The 18609-nt window shown below is 42.7% G+C and overlaps 2 protein-coding genes across 4 annotated transcripts in view; one reads left to right on the top strand and one right to left on the bottom strand.

Annotated features, from left to right (window-relative positions):
* Nucleotides 1-18609, bottom strand: part of ANAPC7 (anaphase promoting complex subunit 7) — a 69206-nt gene that overhangs the window by 10713 nt on the left and 39884 nt on the right. The window contains exons 12-13 of one of the 2 annotated variants that reach the window (XR_011542423.1): nt 8086-8126; nt 3183-5917 (exon numbers count right to left, since the gene is read on the bottom strand). The gene's annotated coding sequence lies outside the window, so the exon portion shown is untranslated. Of the gene's footprint in view, nt 1-3182; nt 5918-8085; nt 8127-18609 lie in introns of those variants that run through there. The other variant, XR_011542424.1, reaches the window with a different exon arrangement.
* Nucleotides 1-18609, top strand: part of ATP2A2 (ATPase sarcoplasmic/endoplasmic reticulum Ca2+ transporting 2) — a 58899-nt gene that overhangs the window by 38174 nt on the left and 2116 nt on the right. The window contains exons 9-20 of one of the 2 annotated variants that reach the window (XR_011542422.1): nt 1616-1704; nt 2197-2299; nt 3135-3266; nt 9268-9390; nt 9490-9708; nt 10405-10740; nt 11851-12071; nt 12768-12970; nt 14430-14515; nt 14793-14926; nt 15535-15652; nt 15736-17330. Coding sequence is in view for 1 of the 2 variants with exons in the window: in XM_070628980.1 (XP_070485081.1) it covers nt 1616-1704; nt 2197-2299; nt 3135-3266; nt 9268-9390; nt 9490-9708; nt 10405-10740; nt 11851-12071; nt 12768-12970; nt 14430-14515; nt 14793-14926; nt 15535-15652; nt 15736-15856 (1885 nt within the window). In the remaining variant the exon portion in view is untranslated. The remainder of the gene's footprint in view (nt 1-1615; nt 1705-2196; nt 2300-3134; nt 3267-9267; nt 9391-9489; nt 9709-10404; nt 10741-11850; nt 12072-12767; nt 12971-14429; nt 14516-14792; nt 14927-15534; nt 15653-15735; nt 17331-18609) is intronic. The other variant, XM_070628980.1, reaches the window with a different exon arrangement.

The raw sequence follows: 18609 nt of genomic DNA, 5'->3' as shown, positions 1-18609 counted from the left end.
TGTTTTTCACATGTGACTTTATCTGGATCATATGGTAATCCTGCTCAAGAGGTTAGAAAACTAAGGCTCTGAGAAGTTAAGTGACTGAAGGTCACAGAACTTAGTAAAGTTCTGTTTTCTTATAGGAAAGATTGGTAGTTAAACCTGGTCCTATCTCTTCCACTTAATAATTGTGTAACTTTGAGCACATCCTTTAACTTCTCTGGCCCTTTATTTCCTCTTCTATAAAATGTCAAACATCTTTGGAAAGAGCCCTTTGACAAGCTTCCCTTTTTTAGGTGTTGTATCTGTTAGAAAAAAAATTGTAGGAGTACGTGATCTTGCGGCATGTGACCTTGGACATGGATCTTTTTCCTCATTTGACACAGTGGTTGTATGTGTTTGAATTAGAGCCTTTTATCAGGAGTCATTACAGTTTTTAAATCCCATTATATATTTTTATTTTTTAAAAAAGTTTTGTATGTCTTATAGCTTTAGTTCGGTTCCAAGGTTGGTTGATTTAGTTCTGGCATTCCAAAAGTATGGAATGAAGCTTTTGGAATTTAAAAGTATATGCTATATAACAAGCAAATCTTGTGAGGCAAAGAAAGTTATTTTAAAATGAAGGCGAGCTGATTTTCTTATTGAATATGAGTTGGAATGCTCTGAAAAGATGTTTTTAAAGCATTACATGGCTCTTTTTAACTTGAGTTTAACACTTTTAAAATTCCTTATTGTAGAATGGTTTGATCATATTCTTAATTGCTCATATTTCAGAGAGATCTTGGTATGATAAAGTGTAGTTGAAGTATCACTTTGCCTGTTTTTGTATCTTTTGTTTTAAGAGAAGGTTTTACAGTTTCAATTTGCAATGAAAACACAAAGCTAAATCTCAGTCTTCCAAACTGGGCTTCTGAATTATAATTGGAAAGCAAACCAAGAAAAAACCTCATCTTTAAGAAACTTAATTCATGTCACTTTATTATTCTATAAAATTTAGAATTCTTTCCTAAGCATGCTTCCATCGGTATTGTCTTGGTAACATCAGGTCATTCAGCTCTGTGGGCTCCTTACTGTATACGTGTAGTTATGCAGCTTCATAGAAAATGAGCTATTGCCACCATAAAAATAAGTGGGAAGGAGCAGAGAAGCAATCTGTCTTATTTTACTCAGGGACTGTTTATGCAACTCTGAAATGTGAGTTTATTCTTCCCAGCTTGTACTCTTAGTCTAAGGCAGGACTCCCTAATATCACTTTCTCAGCCAGCCATTTGAAATTTGGAATTCTGAGCATTCTAAAGAGTACTGCTGAGTCTTTGGAATTGACTGACCCAGAGTCCTCGTAAGTCAGGTTTCATGGGGGGGGTCTTCTGTGTCTTTGGGGCCACTGCTGCTTACTATTTATTCAGCACCTCAGTGGTGCTGTTTCTCAGATGGTTAGATGGATGGGAGAGGCAGTATTAAATAGTATCTAGTTGGAATAAGGCACAATACTACTCATGCTGAGCTTCAATTAATAAGTTTCATTAAAACTTTTCTTAAATGAGAAAAGCTTTTTTTGTCTTAGGAAAGATTATTTTTTCTAGCATATTTATTATACCTTGTAAAGACTTCAGCTTTTTTTTTGTTTCTGTAGATGTTCATTCTGGACAAAGTTGAAGGTGATACTTGTTCCCTTAACGAGTTTACCATAACTGGATCAACATATGCACCTATTGGAGAAGTGTGAGTAAACCCTCCTTATCATTTAAAGGATCCATTGTGGCCGTTTGGTACTTGTATAGATTTGCAGTGTATCTAAAAAAGTTGAGGCAGTTTTCCAACTGTAGCTCATGTCATCAGTTACTGGCATAGTAAATTTTTTTAAAAACAAATGTAATACACACTTAGAACACAGGTCATAAGCCAATGACCTTTTTCATCTTTATTTAGCTCTCTTTTGAAGCCTACGTTTTGAAGTAAGGTTTCTGTTTGCTCTTTTTTGATACCAGTGGTGGAGGAATTTCATGAACTAAGAATTTCTAATCTTTACCCATTGATTCCTGATATCAGAGACACACTTTCCTGTCTCCAGCATCAGATTTCTAAGAGCCATCCTCAGTTTTTTTGAATACGTGCCAGTCTCTTGTCCACAGATTCTATTTATGTTATTAAATAATTAAGTAAAAATCACTAGAGATGGCCACACTGTGTTCTGAGTGTTTTTTCTTTCGATAGGCATAAAGATGATAAACCAGTGAAATGTCATCAATATGATGGTCTTGTAGAATTGGCAACAATTTGTGCTCTTTGTAATGACTCTGCTTTGGATTACAATGAGGTAAGACTCCTCATAAATGAGAAACTAGACCTGGCTGTTCCTCGTTCAAGGGTGGGGTGGGTGGAATGAAAATCCAGCCTTCCTTCCTCCCTTTTGAAAGTAAGGGTTCCTGATTTTATTTCCCCTTTCCATTCAAGAGCCTATCTCAATCAGAGTCAACATGACCTAGCCAAAGAAAGCTGAGAGCTTTTCATATACCCTCTTTGAGCATTGCAGCTACTTAACTAAGAATTGTAGTATACATCATGTTCTCAGCTATTTATAGTTTGGTTACTATAAATGAATAAAATCCAGGATAGAAAATGTTCTCCTGGAAGTGTATAGGGTATCGAACTTGCTTTATAAGATATCCTTGAGGACACACTGAGGCTCAGAGGGTTGTTTTGATGATGATGGTGGTAAAATACTAATATAAAATTTAACCAGTAGAAAGCCTTTTTTATTCCCTTTATAATTATAAATAGATAACCCCTTTGGTTTCTATTTAAAAGGCAAGCTAGTCCCCATCAGAAACAGAATGTAAATTCTGTAGAATAAGTAATGACATGGAATTACAAATACTATTTGAAAGCTCTGTTTGAATTAATACTGCTTCTTGTAGTTAAGGGAAATGAAAAACCTATTATTAGAATAAGATAAAATTGAACACCTGTGCTTCGAGTATATTTTTAATTATCTGGATCCTGTGCTCCAGAATAGGATAAAAATGGCCCACAGAATCATCATGCAACAGAAGACAGGTTGTCCTCCTATGGAAAAAAGTCTGCATTAAGAAAAAACTTACTTGTTTACTACTTTTCCCTTTTTGCACTTTCTGTGCCTTTAACCAATACAGGCAAAGGGTGTATATGAAAAAGTTGGAGAAGCTACAGAGACGGCTCTCACTTGCCTGGTAGAGAAGATGAATGTATTTGATACCGAATTGAAAGGTCTTTCTAAAATAGAACGAGCAAATGCCTGCAACTCGGTCAGTATTTGAGCTTGGTGTATTGTTCATGCTGCCCATCACTCATACCAAACATCCGTAGTCCATTCACTCTCCTACTATCTTAGACAACTAAGTTTATACCTTATCTTCTCAGACTCGTAATATCTCCTCCCCATAGTCACACTCAGGTAAAATGATGAAAACCAGCTGCTCCTTGTGCAGTGAGCCCCCAGCACCTCTCTCCTGCACCCTCCATTTTCCCTCTGTATTGGATCTTCTTCATCAGCATAGGAGAAATAAGAATACGTTCCTCTTAAAACTTGGTTTTGATTCTACTTCCCACTTCAGTCCCTTACTACTTTTCTTTTACGGTAAACTTCTCAAAAGGGCTGTTTTTATGTATTCTCTTGTTTCATACCTCCCATTCTCTTGAATTCATTCTAGTGAAGCTTTTGACTCTTCAGTCTGTCAAAACCTCTTGTCAAAGTTCCCCATAACCTTGTGCTAAATATAAAGTCAAGTGATTTATGTGTATATACCTAATAGCACATTTAAAATACATGAAGCAAAAATTGACAGTAATAAAAGGAAAAATAGAGAAATCCACAATGGGAGTTAGAGATTAACATAACCTATTTCAACTGATAGAACAAGCAGATGAAAGAAAATCAGTAAGGATATGGAAGATTTGCGCGATGCTATAAATACACTCAACCTAATCCTTATTTCTATTATGTTCCTTCTAATATGCTTTTCAGCTGTATAAGGAATGTTCACCAGAATAGACTGTATTGCTGATCCATGAAGCAAGACTCAGCAGAAGTACAAAGGGTTGAAATCATACAGAGAGTTGCTGTATAACCGTCACAAAAGAATTAAACTAGAAATTGATAACAAAAAGATAACTAGCAAATTCCCCAAATATTTTGAAGTTAACACTCTTAAGTAATCCATGGGTGAAAGAAGAAACCACAGTGGAAATTAGAAAATATTTTGAACTAAACAATATTGAAAACACAACCATATGACAATTGGAGGATGTAGCTAAAAGCATCATTTCAAGGAAAATGTATAGCTGTAAGTGCACATACTATAAAAGAATGTTAAAAATCAATGATAAAAGCTTCCATCTGAAGAAAACGAAAACCAGCACATTAAATACAAGTAGAAGGGAAATAATAGGCAAGATCAGAAACCTCTCATGAACTATTTTATACCAATAAATTAGACAACCTAGAAGAAACTGACAAATCCTTTCAGTCGCACGACTTTCTAAACTGACTCAAGAAAAATGGAATAATCCTATATCAAATTAATTGAATCTGTAATTAAAAATCTACCCCCACAAAAATTTACCAGGCCCAATTCTGCCAAACACTTTAAGAAATAAATTCCAGTTTTACACAGACTACAAAGATTTAAGAAATATCTGTTTTACACAGTCTACAAGAAAGTGTAAAATGAAACCCTTCTCAATTCATTTGATGAGGCCTGCATAACCCTAATACCAAAACCTGATGTGGATGTGACAAGAAAAGGAAGTTACAAACTAATATCCTTCATAATAGAGATGTAAAGATTCCCAACATATTAGCAAATCAAGTCTAGTAATATATTAAAAGTATATATAGTAATATAACAAGCAGAATTGCCATGACTACAAGGCTAGCTTAACAAAGGTCAGTCAGTGTGGTGGCAGTGCAGGTGTGTCTGTTAGGTGTGAGAACACTGGACAAATGCGTGGCCCCTCAGTCCTTTCCCTCTGCCTGTCAGAGCCTTTGATTCCTGGGCTGAGCAAAGAGGCAGGCAGGAAAGGATGGACTAGTCTGTTGAAGAGATCCAGGTGCTGAAGGCTGAGCAGATGGCCAGTGTCTGCCAGCAGCTGTTGCAGATTGTCTTAACTCTGGTCTAGATTCCCCACACATGTGAGGCCACACAATCCAGTAGCATTTTATTACAAGACAGATGCATCATAGTGACCTGGGAGGGCAGCAGCTCCTTGACAGGGACCTCTTTCAGGCTGCTGAGCTCAGGTCCAGCTCACTGCTGACCAGCTTGTTTTTGGTCGTGGTGATGCTGGTTGAACGGACCTTAGTGATAACCTCCTTTGTCCTGGCCAGAGTGTGGTGAGTGAGTGCTTGGATGAGAAGCAGTGTAAGCAGCCTGCAAACAAGATGTTACAGTACATGAAGGTCAGGAGTGACAGGCAGCAGCAAGTGGAAGTAGAACGAGGGGTAGAGAAGAAGCATGAGGCCAAGAGGCAAGCTAAGGAAGCTCAAGAATGGGAACCACTGAAGCCAGAGAAGGTGCATTAAGAGACTGATTGTCCTCACAGCAGCCAAGCAGGAGGAGAAGAGATGTCAGAAAAAAGTCAGACCCCAAAGTCTGTCTGGTCCCACCCACTCCCAAGCCACCACCCCAGAAACACACCAGCCCCTCTGCACATGGTGAACACCATACCATCTTCATGTAGTCCAGGGTCTACACAGCTATAAGAACCTAAAGTGGGTCTTCCAGACCAATTCCCAGAACCTCCTGCCTCAGAGCCTTAGAGCTTAGATGCCTACAGAATTGAGTTCTGCTGCACATAACCTCTTCTAGTGTCAGACCTACCTGTCATCACCAAATGGCTGCCAGTTGGTACTGGAGGTACCTCTTTATAGCACTTCTTTGTTCTCAGTTAGGGTTTTCTGGTGGAATAAGGAGAAATGGGAGGTAGAAATACAGCCTTTTCTAGGGGCTGCCCCAGTGGTGTAGCGTTAGGTTCACACTCCACTTTGGTAGTCTGGGGTTTACCGGTGTGGATCCTGGGTGCAGATGTACGTACCGCTTGTCAAGCCATGCTGTGGTAGGCGTCCCACATATAAAGTAGAGGAAGATGGGCACGGATGTTAGCTCAGGGCCCGTCTTCCTCAGCAAAATGGATTGGCAGCAGGTGTTAGCTCAGGGCTAATCTTCTTCAAAATATACATATATAGCCTTTTCTAGTTATTGCAAAAGCAAGGCTCATGTGTACTAGATGGTCAGCTATCACTACATTTAGGCTTTTATGTGTCACAGACCCTTTCTTTCATCCTTCCCTGGGAAACCATGGCAGATTAAGAGGCAGTGTGGTACTGGGGAGGAGGGTAGCATCACACTTGTCACATCCACCCTAAGGTTGGGGAGAGCACATCTATTTTCTTAAGGACTTTAGCTATATAAACTTTTTAGTGACCACACCAAATCTCAGGCTGTGAAAGGGATTTCAGGACTATCCAGTCCAGTCTGACACAGGCAGGGAAACTGAGGCTTTCAATGGCTTGGGTACAGTGTTGGTATAAGGCAGAGCCAGATGCCTGCCCCAGTACTCTTTCCTTCACCTTGTTTTGCCTCCTGTACGTTGTCCTGAGAAAACAAAAACTCACACCAGAATGGAGGATGTCTCAGCTGAAGTATAGAATCTTTCACAGTAGACCAGTTCATGCTACACAACTAGCAATCTCATAGCCACGAGGGTCTTGGGCAGCTCCCGTGGCATCCTGCCCCGACTTAGCAGCTTTCCTAAAACAGAAGTCCACGCCCCTTGTCTCCATTTTAGAGCCCTCACTCCCCTATTGTCGGTAAGTCAGAGGCCGACCCTCGCAAAGCCACCTTGTCTGACAGCTCTATTGTTCGTTGGTGTGACAAAATCCTTCAGAGGCAACTTGAAGACTCAGCTTCACAGAGACTGAGGTTTAGAATTGTTTGATTCTAGACCTGTAACTACTCAATAGAGGGAGACAGGTAGCACTATGGAGTTTAAAAGGGGTGCGTTAACTGTAGTGATGACCACAAATGAGGATAGATTGTTCTCTTGTCTGCAGACTAAGCATTTTCTTGTTCCATGGCTGCCTTTGCCACAACAGCTGAGCAAAAGGATCAGAAATGACTGTCACGATGCTCATTCACTGAAAATTCTCAGATAAGGACTCATGCCAACCCTCCACCCCCTAGAAAGCAAGAACTTTTCATAGTTCAGAGACAGAGGGCAGGACCCAGGGCTTTTTGTTTTGTTTTTCCTGAGGAAGATTAGCCCTGAGTTTATATCCACCATCGGTCCTCCTCTTTTTGCTGAGGAAGATTGGCCCTGAGCTAACATCTGTGCCCATCTTCCTCTCTTGTATATGTGGGACACCTACCACAGCGTGGCTTGAGGTATGATGCATAGATCCATGCCCAGGATCCAAAACAGCGGAGCCCCTGAACTTAACTGTTACGCCACCGGACTGGCCCCAGGACTCAGCCTTGTAAGGCCTCAAGTCCTGTTTAGATAGGACTACCGCTCTTGACTGTCCTGAGAGTGGAATACACGGCTTTGTTCTTTTCTCCCCCTAGGATATATCTGGTGCCTAGGTCCACACCTTACTCAGAAACACTACACGTTCCTTCAGTCTGCTAGAGCCATTGGTACAAATGCTTAATGGAAACTAAACATGTAAGAAAAACCTGAGTCAGATAACGCAGAATTAATGGTGATTGTCCTTTTGCCGCTTAAGTACGGCAGCTCTGGCTGAGAGGACAGCTATATAGTACACCCAGCCTGGCTGAGCAAACCCACAAACTTCAGTCCACTCATAACTGCCCACATTGGATGCTGGGGTTCTTTGGGATTTCTACAATTATCATTATATGTGTGTCTGAATAGGGGGCAAAAAATGAGTGTAATTCACATAATTGAATAAAGGCAGCCATAAGATCATTTAAGTAGATGCAGAAAAGGCATCTGATAAAATTTAATCTCTGTTATGATAAAAACTCAGCAAACTTGTCTTCAAGCTAATGGTATGTTTACACAAAGCCTCTGTTAATATATGGCAGCACAAGAATTTCCACTTACCATTTCTACTCAGTGTTGTGCTGACAGTCCTAGTCCATGCACTAGGGGAGAAAAAGAAATCAAAAATATAAAAATAGAGAAGGATAGAGTATATTTTGTAGGTAACATTGTATATACACAGACAATCCAGCAGAATCTAAATCTAAAAGTTAAATCTCAGTCCTTGTTTTACCTGAGCTGTCAGTTGATCCTGTCAGTCTCCCTCCTTGGCACATTGCTTCACTCATTCTCTTTCCCTCCCTGACCCTCCGCTGTCTCTGGCTGGATCTTCCACATCCCACCAGGGGTAGGAAGGCCCCAGGGGCCAGTCCTTGAACTTTTCTGTCTGCAGGTACTCTCATGACCTCTTCTGGTCTCATGATTTTAAGCATGTCAATGTGCTAAAGCCTAATACAGTAGCCATTAGGCACCTAAAGCTATTTACTTAAAATAACAGTTCCTCGAGTGGACTAGCCCCACTTCATTCAGATGCTTACTAGCCACAGACGACCGATGCCTGAAGAGCACTGACAACATTTCCGTCACTGTAGAAACTTCTTTGAGGCAGCAGTGCTCTGGACCACTTCAGTCCACCTCCAGGGCTGTTGCCCTGGCCCAAGTCACCATCATCTCTTGGATTATTTGTATTCAGTGGTGTTCTTGCCCTCCTTCAGCTGATTCTTAACACAACTGCCAGAGCTTGAAATCTTCCACTGTCTTCTTCCCCTTCTCACTTGTTATAAAAGCCACTATGCCACCCCTGCCATTAGACCTCTCACCTCTCTCTCTTGCAAACTTTGTTCCAGCCTGGAGGCTCCTTGACACCTGCCACGTCACACCAGCCTGCACTTCTCTCTGCTCACACTCCCACATCCTTCATGTTTTACTCAAGTGTTCTCTTTTTCTGACCACTTTATGTAAAACTGCAATCTTTTCATACACAAATTTTCCATCCCCCTTCCCTGCCTTACTTAAGACTGTTTTTTCTCCATAGCCCTTATTATAATCTACTTCTACATTCTCGTCTATCTTTTCCAAACTAGAGGGCAGGTTTCCTGAGGGCGAGGACTTGTTTTGTTCATTGTCCGTTGCTGTGTCCCCAGTGCCCATTACGTAACAGGTGCTTAGTGACTATTTGTTGAACAAGTGAAAAGTTTACAGAAATTGTTGTCCAATAGTGTTCCATTTATGTTTTCTTTATAGGTCATTAAACAGTTAATGAAAAAAGAATTTACTCTAGAGTTTTCACGTGATAGAAAATCAATGTCAGTTTATTGTACACCAAACAAACCGAGCCGGACATCGATGAGCAAAATGTTTGTGAAGGTGAGTACAGCAAATTGCCTTTGAGATGTTCTTACCAGGATTAGGACCCTGGGTGAGCCAGTAAATACAATTATTGGTCTAAATCTGTAACGTTTTCAGGGTGCTCCCGAAGGTGTCATCGATAGGTGCACCCACATTCGAGTTGGAAGTACTAAAGTTCCTATGATCCCTGGAGTCAAACAGAAGATCATGTCTGTTATTCGGGAATGGGGGAGTGGCAGCGACACACTGCGATGCCTGGCTCTGGCCACTCATGACAACCCACTGAGAAGAGAAGAAATGAACCTGGAGGACTCTGCCAACTTTATTAAATATGAGGTTAGCTAATGAAAAGTTTATTTACCCACATCCTGCACGTTCATTGTGTTTAAACAGCACTCCTTCAGTAAAAGGTCAAATAAGTCTTGCTTTTGCCAAGGAAGAGGTGAGGTTATTTGTTTTTCTGCAAGCCCGATGGCATTACCTTTATAATTTAGGTTGCTGCTTCAAACATATATCGTTAACAATTTAATACAAATCTGTTACCCTCAAAGTAGATTAATCAATAGGTTTTACAATTGAGTTAAACTGTAAAACCTATTAAGATATTTTAAAATTTGGGAACATTTTTAAAATGTTCATTAGTTATTGAAGGTCAAAATATCCAAGTTGAGAGCCTCCTTCTACTTTTCTGCTCATAGAATTCTTTCATATCAGGTACGTAACTTCCTGAAGTGCTGAATGAAAGGAACTAAGGTGGCCAATATCAAAATGCTCTTATTCCTCATGAAAATGATTTGGTAATAGAATGTAGTGATGTTTTTAATCGTTTCTGATTAATCAGAATTAATACTATTCTTGATTGGATTTATATCAGTAGTGTGAATGTTAATCTTAGATAAGAGTCAAAGTTAGAGAATTTAGCATAAGAAAATGCAGAAACCTTTGTTCTCAATGTATAACCTCGCCCTTGTTCCACACCAGGGGAAAAACCAGAATTTCCTGTTTGAACAGAAGGTGATTCTTTTTTTGTAGACCAATCTGACTTTCGTTGGCTGTGTGGGCATGCTGGACCCTCCAAGAATTGAAGTGGCCTCTTCTGTGAAGCTGTGCCGGCAAGCAGGCATCCGGGTCATCATGATCACGGGGGACAACAAGGGCACCGCTGTGGCCATCTGTCGCCGCATTGGCATCTTCAGGCAGGACGAGGATGTGACGTCAAAGGCTTTTACAGGTCGGGAGTTTGATGAGCTCAGTCCTTCAGCCCAGAGAGATGCCTGCTTGAATGCCCGCTGTTTTGCTCGAGTTGAACCTTCCCACAAGTCTAAAATTGTAGAGTTTCTTCAGTCTTTTGATGAGATTACAGCTATGGTGAGTGTCTTTGGACATGTACAGGTGACTCACACTACACACACACAGCAGATGCTAAATTTGACCATTAAATTTGTGGTCATAGCTCCCAAGTTTGGAATTTCTAGATTTTTGTCATGATTTGAGCTATTTCTCTAGGATTCTGTTGGCCAGTAGTTCGCATGCTGGATGTTGCATGCAGTGGAGATTCTAGAGTAGTTTAAGATCTAGAAGTGCCTTCTGAATCAGTTACAGGAGAAATATTTGGTGGTGTCTAGTCTTTGTCTTGGTTAAAGTATGCATGTTTGTATCTCAAGTTTTATAAACACTGATTTAAGATATAACTAATTTGCACTCTGCCACCCCATCTTTGGATACCCCTACCTGAAATTAGATGTACTGGTAAAGCACTGTGTAAGAGCTGCCTGTTGATGGAGCCTTTTCGGTATTCTTCCCCTCACGTGATTTTTCACCCACACACGTTAACATTGTGTTATACTTCCTTTCTCTTACTTGTCTATAAAACTTTACTTTAAAAAAATTGAATTTTGTTGTTTGAAACCAGGTATTACAGGTCTCCTCCTCCCTTCCTCCTTCCTCTCCCTTCCCTTCTCTTCCCAGAGGGAACCACCATTCTGAATTTGATGTGGGGTGTTGAGTAAAAATATAAAAAACATACATGGGAGTGATAGTTCACTATCTATACAGAATATTTAGTATTTTTGCATATTTTTGACGTTTATAAATGGCGTATTGTAGTTTACATATTTTTGCAGTCTGTACCTGTTCTACTTGAGGGTTATCCACGTGGACACAAGTACTTCATCTTGACTGCCATATAGGTTTTTTGTTTTATAAAAAGTAATACAAATGAATTTGAAGTCCCTTGGTTCTACTTCCCTCTGAAGTCTCTTTGGTAAGCTTATTGACAATTTTACATTTCCCAGGTAAAATGTGCTTTGTGCCACCAACTTATAAAAACAAAATTTCTCCTCTAACTCTTCTGCCCAGGGCCCCATTGATCTCATTGGTTCCATTCATTTCCCTTGCTTCAAGATGGCCGAGCCTTTGTCCGGGATGTGTGTGTTAGTGGTCACGTGTGTGTAAACCAGGCTTCGGGTTCCCTTTCAGACTGGGGATGGTGTGAATGATGCTCCTGCCCTGAAGAAATCCGAGATCGGCATTGCCATGGGCTCTGGCACTGCAGTGGCTAAAACCGCCTCCGAGATGGTGCTGGCCGACGACAACTTCTCCACCATCGTGGCTGCGGTGGAGGAGGGCCGGGCCATCTACAACAACATGAAGCAGTTCATCCGCTACCTCATCTCCTCCAACGTGGGCGAGGTGGTCTGGTGCGTCCCTGTGACAGACCCCTCGTGCTCCTCTATCGAAAAATCAGGGCTTGTCATGACCAGTTTTCCACGTTTGCTCTTCATATGGTAGCAGCGTTGGTCTTTGTGCACGAGTTGGGAGGGAGGGTCGGGCAAGACAAAGGAAGCCCTCGTGCAGCCCAATGGCGCAGCAGTTGGGTGCGCACGTTCCACTTCAGCGGCCCAGGGTTTGCCAGTTCGGATCCCGGGTGCAGACATGGCACCGCTTGGCAAGCCGTGATGTGGCAGGCGTCCCACATATAAAGTAGAGGAAGATGGGCATGAATGTTAACTCAGGGCCAGTCTTCCTCAGCAAAAAGAGGAGGATTGGCAGCAGTTAGCTCAGGGCTAATCTTCCTCAAAAAAAAAAAAAAAGCCCTTGAGAAGGTAGGGGTACTTCCGGCCTTCAGGAGGGCTGTCTGCAGCTGCCCCAGAGTACAAAGGACGCCCTTTAACAAAGAGATGAGTAACTACATAAAGGAGCAAAATTCTTGACCTTCTCAAAGTTAACTTTAATTTGAAATTGGTTATAATAGATGTTTTATGATTGCCCAAAAAAACTTATTTCAAGCAATCATTGCTGTCCATTGATTTTTATGGAGGAGGAGAGGGTGGTGGTCCTATTTAAATAGTGGTCAAAAATAATTGGGGTCTTTCTCTTTCCTTGGGTGGAAACAGTATTTTCCTGACAGCAGCCCTTGGATTTCCTGAGGCTTTAATTCCTGTCCAGCTGCTCTGGGTCAATCTGGTGACAGATGGCCTGCCTGCCACGGCGCTGGGGTTCAACCCTCCCGATCTAGACATCATGAACAAACCACCCCGGAACCCGAAGGAACCACTGATCAGTGGGTGGCTCTTTTTCCGTTACCTGGCTATTGGCTGTGAGTACAGTTTGTTATATTGTCAATTTTTAAACAAAACTTTGTGAGCCCAAATTTTGTAAAATCATCCCTAAAAAGCACATTCTTCTATTCTCCTGTTAGGGTAGCAAAAAATGGAGGCTGCCTTCTTGCAATTTAATGAAGTGTATACCCAGTTTACAGTGAAGTTAGTCCTTATCCTTGGGCATTTGTGAGTGAGGCTCTCAGGTTTAACCTGTGGGCATAGGGGTTACAGGGGCATCTCAGGTGATATAATATCAACAGAATATAAAACTTAGTCCCCCTTTCCCTAAGTGAGAGACGGGATTTTGTGTGTTTATCGGCAATTGTTGATAAATGCGTGGAGGCCCTGCCACAGGTCAGGTTCTTCTCCATACGTCATCTCCGTGGACCTCATCTTCCCGTGCCGCTTCTCTTCCCCATGTCACAGATTAGGAAAGTGAGGCCCAGAGAGGTTAAACGACGTTCCTAGGGAACCACAGGAAGGTTTTAAGACATTCACATGACTTCAAATTCAAAAAGCACACTATGGCATAAAGTAGGAAGGCCCTTAGCCAGTCAGCTCCCCTCAGCGTTAACTGTTTCTCATGTGCCCTTCCAGAGATACTCTAGCTCGTAGAGTTTGTGTGTACTCTCGCAAGCGACGGCTGCTATACACACCTGTGTGCTCAACCCCATCTTTGTATTTCTCCCTATTTGTTGGGTGATTCCATGTGAGCACATGTACAGCTGCCTCCTCCCTGTGCACCAGCTGCCTACTGCTCCGTTGTCATTGCTGGGTGAGGGGGTGTGTGTGCTTGTGTTTTCTGGTGGAGGCTACCACATTGGGCCATTCTTATTCTCAAGTCGTGTGTTCTCCACTACCCCTTGTTGCTTCTTTGTAATAAACTTGATGGATTCACAGACACTGGTTGGGGGGGTGCCCATAATCAGCTTCAGGCATTGCCATGTTGCTCCCTGTTCTGTACTAACTGCTCTAATGGTGTTTTCATATAAAGGTTCTGCCAGGGCTTTGATGGGTCAAATAAATTAGCATATAACTGGTAGCATCAGTGTACCTAAAAATTACGGATGGTGTGATCTGCTCCTCCAGCACAGCATGGCCTTATGTGGAGGACACATACCTGCAGCCTTAATGTACTGGCTGCTGGTTAGAGAAGGGCATGGCTAGTATAAAGGTCCGACCAATTCCAGTAGGTACTTTTTCTCACAAATTTTGGAGGAAAAGTTCCCCGGTTCTTCTGTACCACAGACACCCCCTCTCCCTTGCAGAGACCCTCCATCTGGCTGCTTTGGCTGATGCGAGGGAGCAGTTGCTAGTGGCAGCACAGGCTCCAGTTTCTCCCAACACACCGTGTCTTTCATCTCTGTCCTGGGGATTGGCCCACAAGGCAGCACCTGCAGTGGACGCTGTAGGCTGCCAGCCCCACGTGCATCAGCGTCGGCATGTCTGTTCCAGGTTACGTCGGCGCTGCTACTGTGGGTGCTGCTGCATGGTGGTTCATTGCTGCTGACGGTGGTCCAAGAGTGTCCTTCTACCAGCTGGTATGTAGCCACCTTTCTTTCTGTACCTTAGAGGCAAAGCATTGTAAGCCCTCACAAACAAGGTTGTCCTTGAGCTTTCTGTGGTTTGAGGGTTGTGTTTGTCAGATAATCTTAAGGCTTGAACAATAAGCAGTTGCATTTAAGATTATTCTGAAGGATCAGGGCTTCTCTGGGAAATGGGGTGAGATCTTGTGTGTGTGGGCTTCATGTGGAATTGTTGTGCCGTCTTTGGAAATGTACTTGGCTGATCAGGAACTTGACTGGGCTTTTATTGCAGAGTCATTTCCTACAGTGTAAAGAGGACAACCCAGACTTTGAAGGAGTGGATTGTGCAGTCTTTGAATCCCCGTACCCGATGACAATGGCACTCTCTGTTCTAGTAACCATAGAGATGTGTAATGCCCTCAACAGGTCAGTGAGTCTTCTTGGCAGGCTGGGGCAACAGCTCTGACAAGCAGGGTGCTGGGGGATTGTGTGTGTCATGGTTGATTGAAGATCACAGGAAAGCTCTTCCCTTCCAAAAAGAAAGAGCAAGTAGCACTGGTTTTAAAAGCTTACGTCGTCACCACCTCCAGGAAGTAGTGGGAGTGCTTAGCCACACGTTCCTTAAGAGACAGTGGAAGCCAAAAATAGGGACTTCACTACTTTAGTATGCCAGTGCCCACAGGGAAGGAACTCTTGCCCTTTAGCATTGAGACAAATGGTATCACCCAATTAAGCCAGTGACAAAAATGGAAATTTCAAAATAGCCTGAGTGTCAAAGGCAATTGAGAGCAGCTTAAGGCCCAGTGAAATGAAATCTGCTGTGCCAAAGCCTAAATTTAAAATGGGAAGTTTGTCCTACATCTGAGCATTCTTCCTTAACTTTGCCCCAGTAGAAATATTAGTAGAATTAGGTCAGTGGGCAATGCTAGGTTAGCCGCTGCCTTATTGAAGCATAGTTCTGAACAGTCTCACTTGTGACATATGCCTTTGCCTTTTTCACAGGTATGTTTCATGTACCTCTCCTTGTTTTGCAGCTTGTCTGAAAACCAGTCCCTGCTGAGGATGCCCCCTTGGGAGAATATCTGGCTTGTGGGCTCCATCTGCCTGTCCATGTCGCTCCACTTCTTAATCCTCTATGTGGAACCCTTGCCTGTAAGTGATGTTGGGGCCTGGGCCGGGCCCTGGCTGCCTCTCCAGCAAGGCTGGGAGCTTGACGAGGCTTCTTTGTGTTTCAGCTTATCTTCCAGATCACACCGCTGAATTTGACCCAGTGGCTGATGGTGCTGAAAATCTCCTTGCCTGTGATTCTAATGGATGAGACGCTCAAGTTTGTGGCCCGCAACTACTTGGAACCTGGTAAAGAGTGTGTGCAGCCTGCCACCAAATCCTGCTCGTTCTCGGCATGCACCGATGGGATTTCCTGGCCGTTTGTGCTACTCATAATGCCCCTGGTGATCTGGGTCTATAGCACAGACACTAACTTTAGTGACATGTTTTGGTCTTGACTGACAGTTTTACATAAAGAAGATGTTTAACTTAATCAATTAATTTTTTATTGTTTAAAGCAACTGTCTACTTCTGCTGAATTTTCACATGAACATATTGGCTGGTGAAGGTTTCATACTCTAGATTTTGTTTCGCTTTTTCTGACTCCAGTGGGGCAAGATTTTCCTTTTTTATACACATAATTAAAGTGTCCATTGACATGTACAGAGAACTAACACTATTTTATGCAAATATTTTTTTGTAGATGAAAAAAGCATGTACAGTGTTCTGTTTAATACTCATCCTTGTATAAAAAAATAGTTGAGCCAGCAGACATTGTCAGCAAATTAATTGGCAGCAGATTTTAGGAAATGAATGTGTGTGGTTTTTTCTAAAACTAAATAGCATGTATTGTGTCTTTTGCATGATCATCTGGATTTAATCTGAGATCACAGTCTAATTTTTATTCATAAGCCAATTTTTCTGCACTGAGCAGAGTACTGCTACCTCAGTCAGTATTTTTTGGTTTGCCACTCCCCTCGCCCACCTCGGCCCTCACTCACCCCCACCCCCACCCCCACCCCCACCCCGGTCCTGCTCGGCTGCTGCTCCTGTAGGGTTTCGATGGTTCTGTTTACATCAGTCTTAACAAGAGGTATGCCTGTTCTCGCTTGTGCAGAAAACATTGTTCCAGATTCAATCGACTGGGCTCATGTCCCCTCACATAGTTTTTAAGGTTATTTATTTAAATGTCTAATGTATTTTATTGTAACAGACATTGTTTTGCCAACATCGCCTATTTCAGTGGCACTTCACAATCTAGTTTAAAAAGAAAAATAAAACATTTTAAATGGACAGAACAATAACTGTCTTGTTTTTAACTCTTAAGTGGCTTAGCTTGAACTCTGTATTGGATGTGTCCAACTTTCTCTTAATTTGTTAGCTCAGAACTTTAGTTTTACTTTGCTTCAGGGGAAGAAGGATCCTGTTCTGCTGCATAGGTAGTTGTAGGAATTTTATTTTTTAATGTATAGGCAGTAATTGTCGTCTGTGATACATTTTGTGCAAGTTTCTGCTGGCCTGTTTTAGCCTGGTGTAGAGAACATAAGGGGCAAGCGTGTGTGTTTGTATGTGCGTGTGTTTTGTAAAATCTGTAAATAGCACATGACCAAATGAACATATTGTATAGAACTATTTTTATTTGAATGTGGCACTAACCACCACCATTGTTACTATGATAAATGTTTGCGCATGTTCGAGATCAGTCTTACCGACAGTGTATGAGTCATTAACAGTCCTAACTGTGGTGTTTTCCTCCAATGCCTTCCAACATCCATCAACTAACGTGAGTATTCCCTGGAATCTGGATGCTTTAGCCTAAAGGTGACTGCCACCAAGTGAGTTAGCTGTATGACACTAAGGAATAAGCCCCTTGTGTCACAAACTGCGGTCTTCTGTGACTGTCCCAGAGAGCAACAGGCACACAATGCATGGAACCTGTACACACATGGACCAGGTTAGCCGACCCCGGGTGTGATACCCGGAGACTCCACACTCTGCCAGGACAGTGGCACAGCCAGATGTCAGGGAGGACCTGAGGGAAGAGAAACTCATTCTGTTTTGGTCAGACTGACAGGCTGAGGGGCTGTCCCGCGCTAGTGCCAAGATGAAGAGTCACAAAACTTCCTGTGGTTCTTTTGATCTGTTAGCTGCAAGAACGCATCCCAGAATCTCGCTACCTGGTTCATTAAAAAGCAAAAAGCTAGTGAAAGCAAGTAACCAAACCAGTGAACTCATGCACCCATAGGTTCATCTTAAATAGGGCACCTTTCTGTACGTTCTGGGTCATATCCTTTGCGGCTGAGGCTTGTCTTCTCTCTCCAGGGTACAGGAAAGCACAGTTATGAGGACATGGCTCTGCTCAGCCAGCAGACAGCCAGCCTAGTCATTAGCCAGGGTGAAGGAGGCCTAGGCACTTCCTTCCTTGTATTCAGTGGGCTGGCAGCTCCCTCCCTGTGAGGCCGAGTGTTCTTGCGAAGGCATTTGGGCCCTGCTTACTGGGCCAGCCAGAAGATGTGATATAAATGCTTGGAATTTGGGGGGAAAGTTAATGGGTCTCAAGCAGGACAAGGTGCTGCCAAGTTCAGAGGTCTTGAGTGTAAAGGGAGGGCAGTGAAACATGGAGACTGACTCTAAATGCAGAGTCCTGGCCTGGCTCACCGAGGCCTCTCTCAGAGGAAGGGAGGTTGGTTTGCTTGGCAGAGAATGGGGGATAGGTTTTGTCAGTTTTAGTATCATGAGGCACAAAAAGAAATGGGTTGAGTGGATCAAATGCAAGGAGTGCGTCTTGGCTGCACACCAAAACAGGATGTCTAAACTTGTTAGGTGGTGTGCTATTCAGTGGCAACCAAACTAACCAAATAGTCAGCTTTTCCTGATTCAGTTCTTTGATTTAGTGGCCTGTACAAAATAAGTGGAATGGTGTGGGCTACTATAGTAGGAGACATGCACAGCCCCAGATGGCCCCAGGCTGGCTGTTGCCTTGTCGTTTGTCATCTTCAGGCCCGTCCAGCCCACAGAGGTGGTTTGGGCGCCCACTTCCCTCAGCCCAGACAGCTGGGAGT

This window comes from Equus przewalskii, chromosome 7 (genome assembly GCF_037783145.1).
Source record: "Equus przewalskii isolate Varuska chromosome 7, EquPr2, whole genome shotgun sequence".
Classification (NCBI taxonomy): Eukaryota; Metazoa; Chordata; class Mammalia; order Perissodactyla; family Equidae; genus Equus; species Equus przewalskii.
The sequence above is the reverse complement of the archived record's forward strand: the minus strand, read 5'-3'. Positions and strand labels throughout refer to the sequence as shown.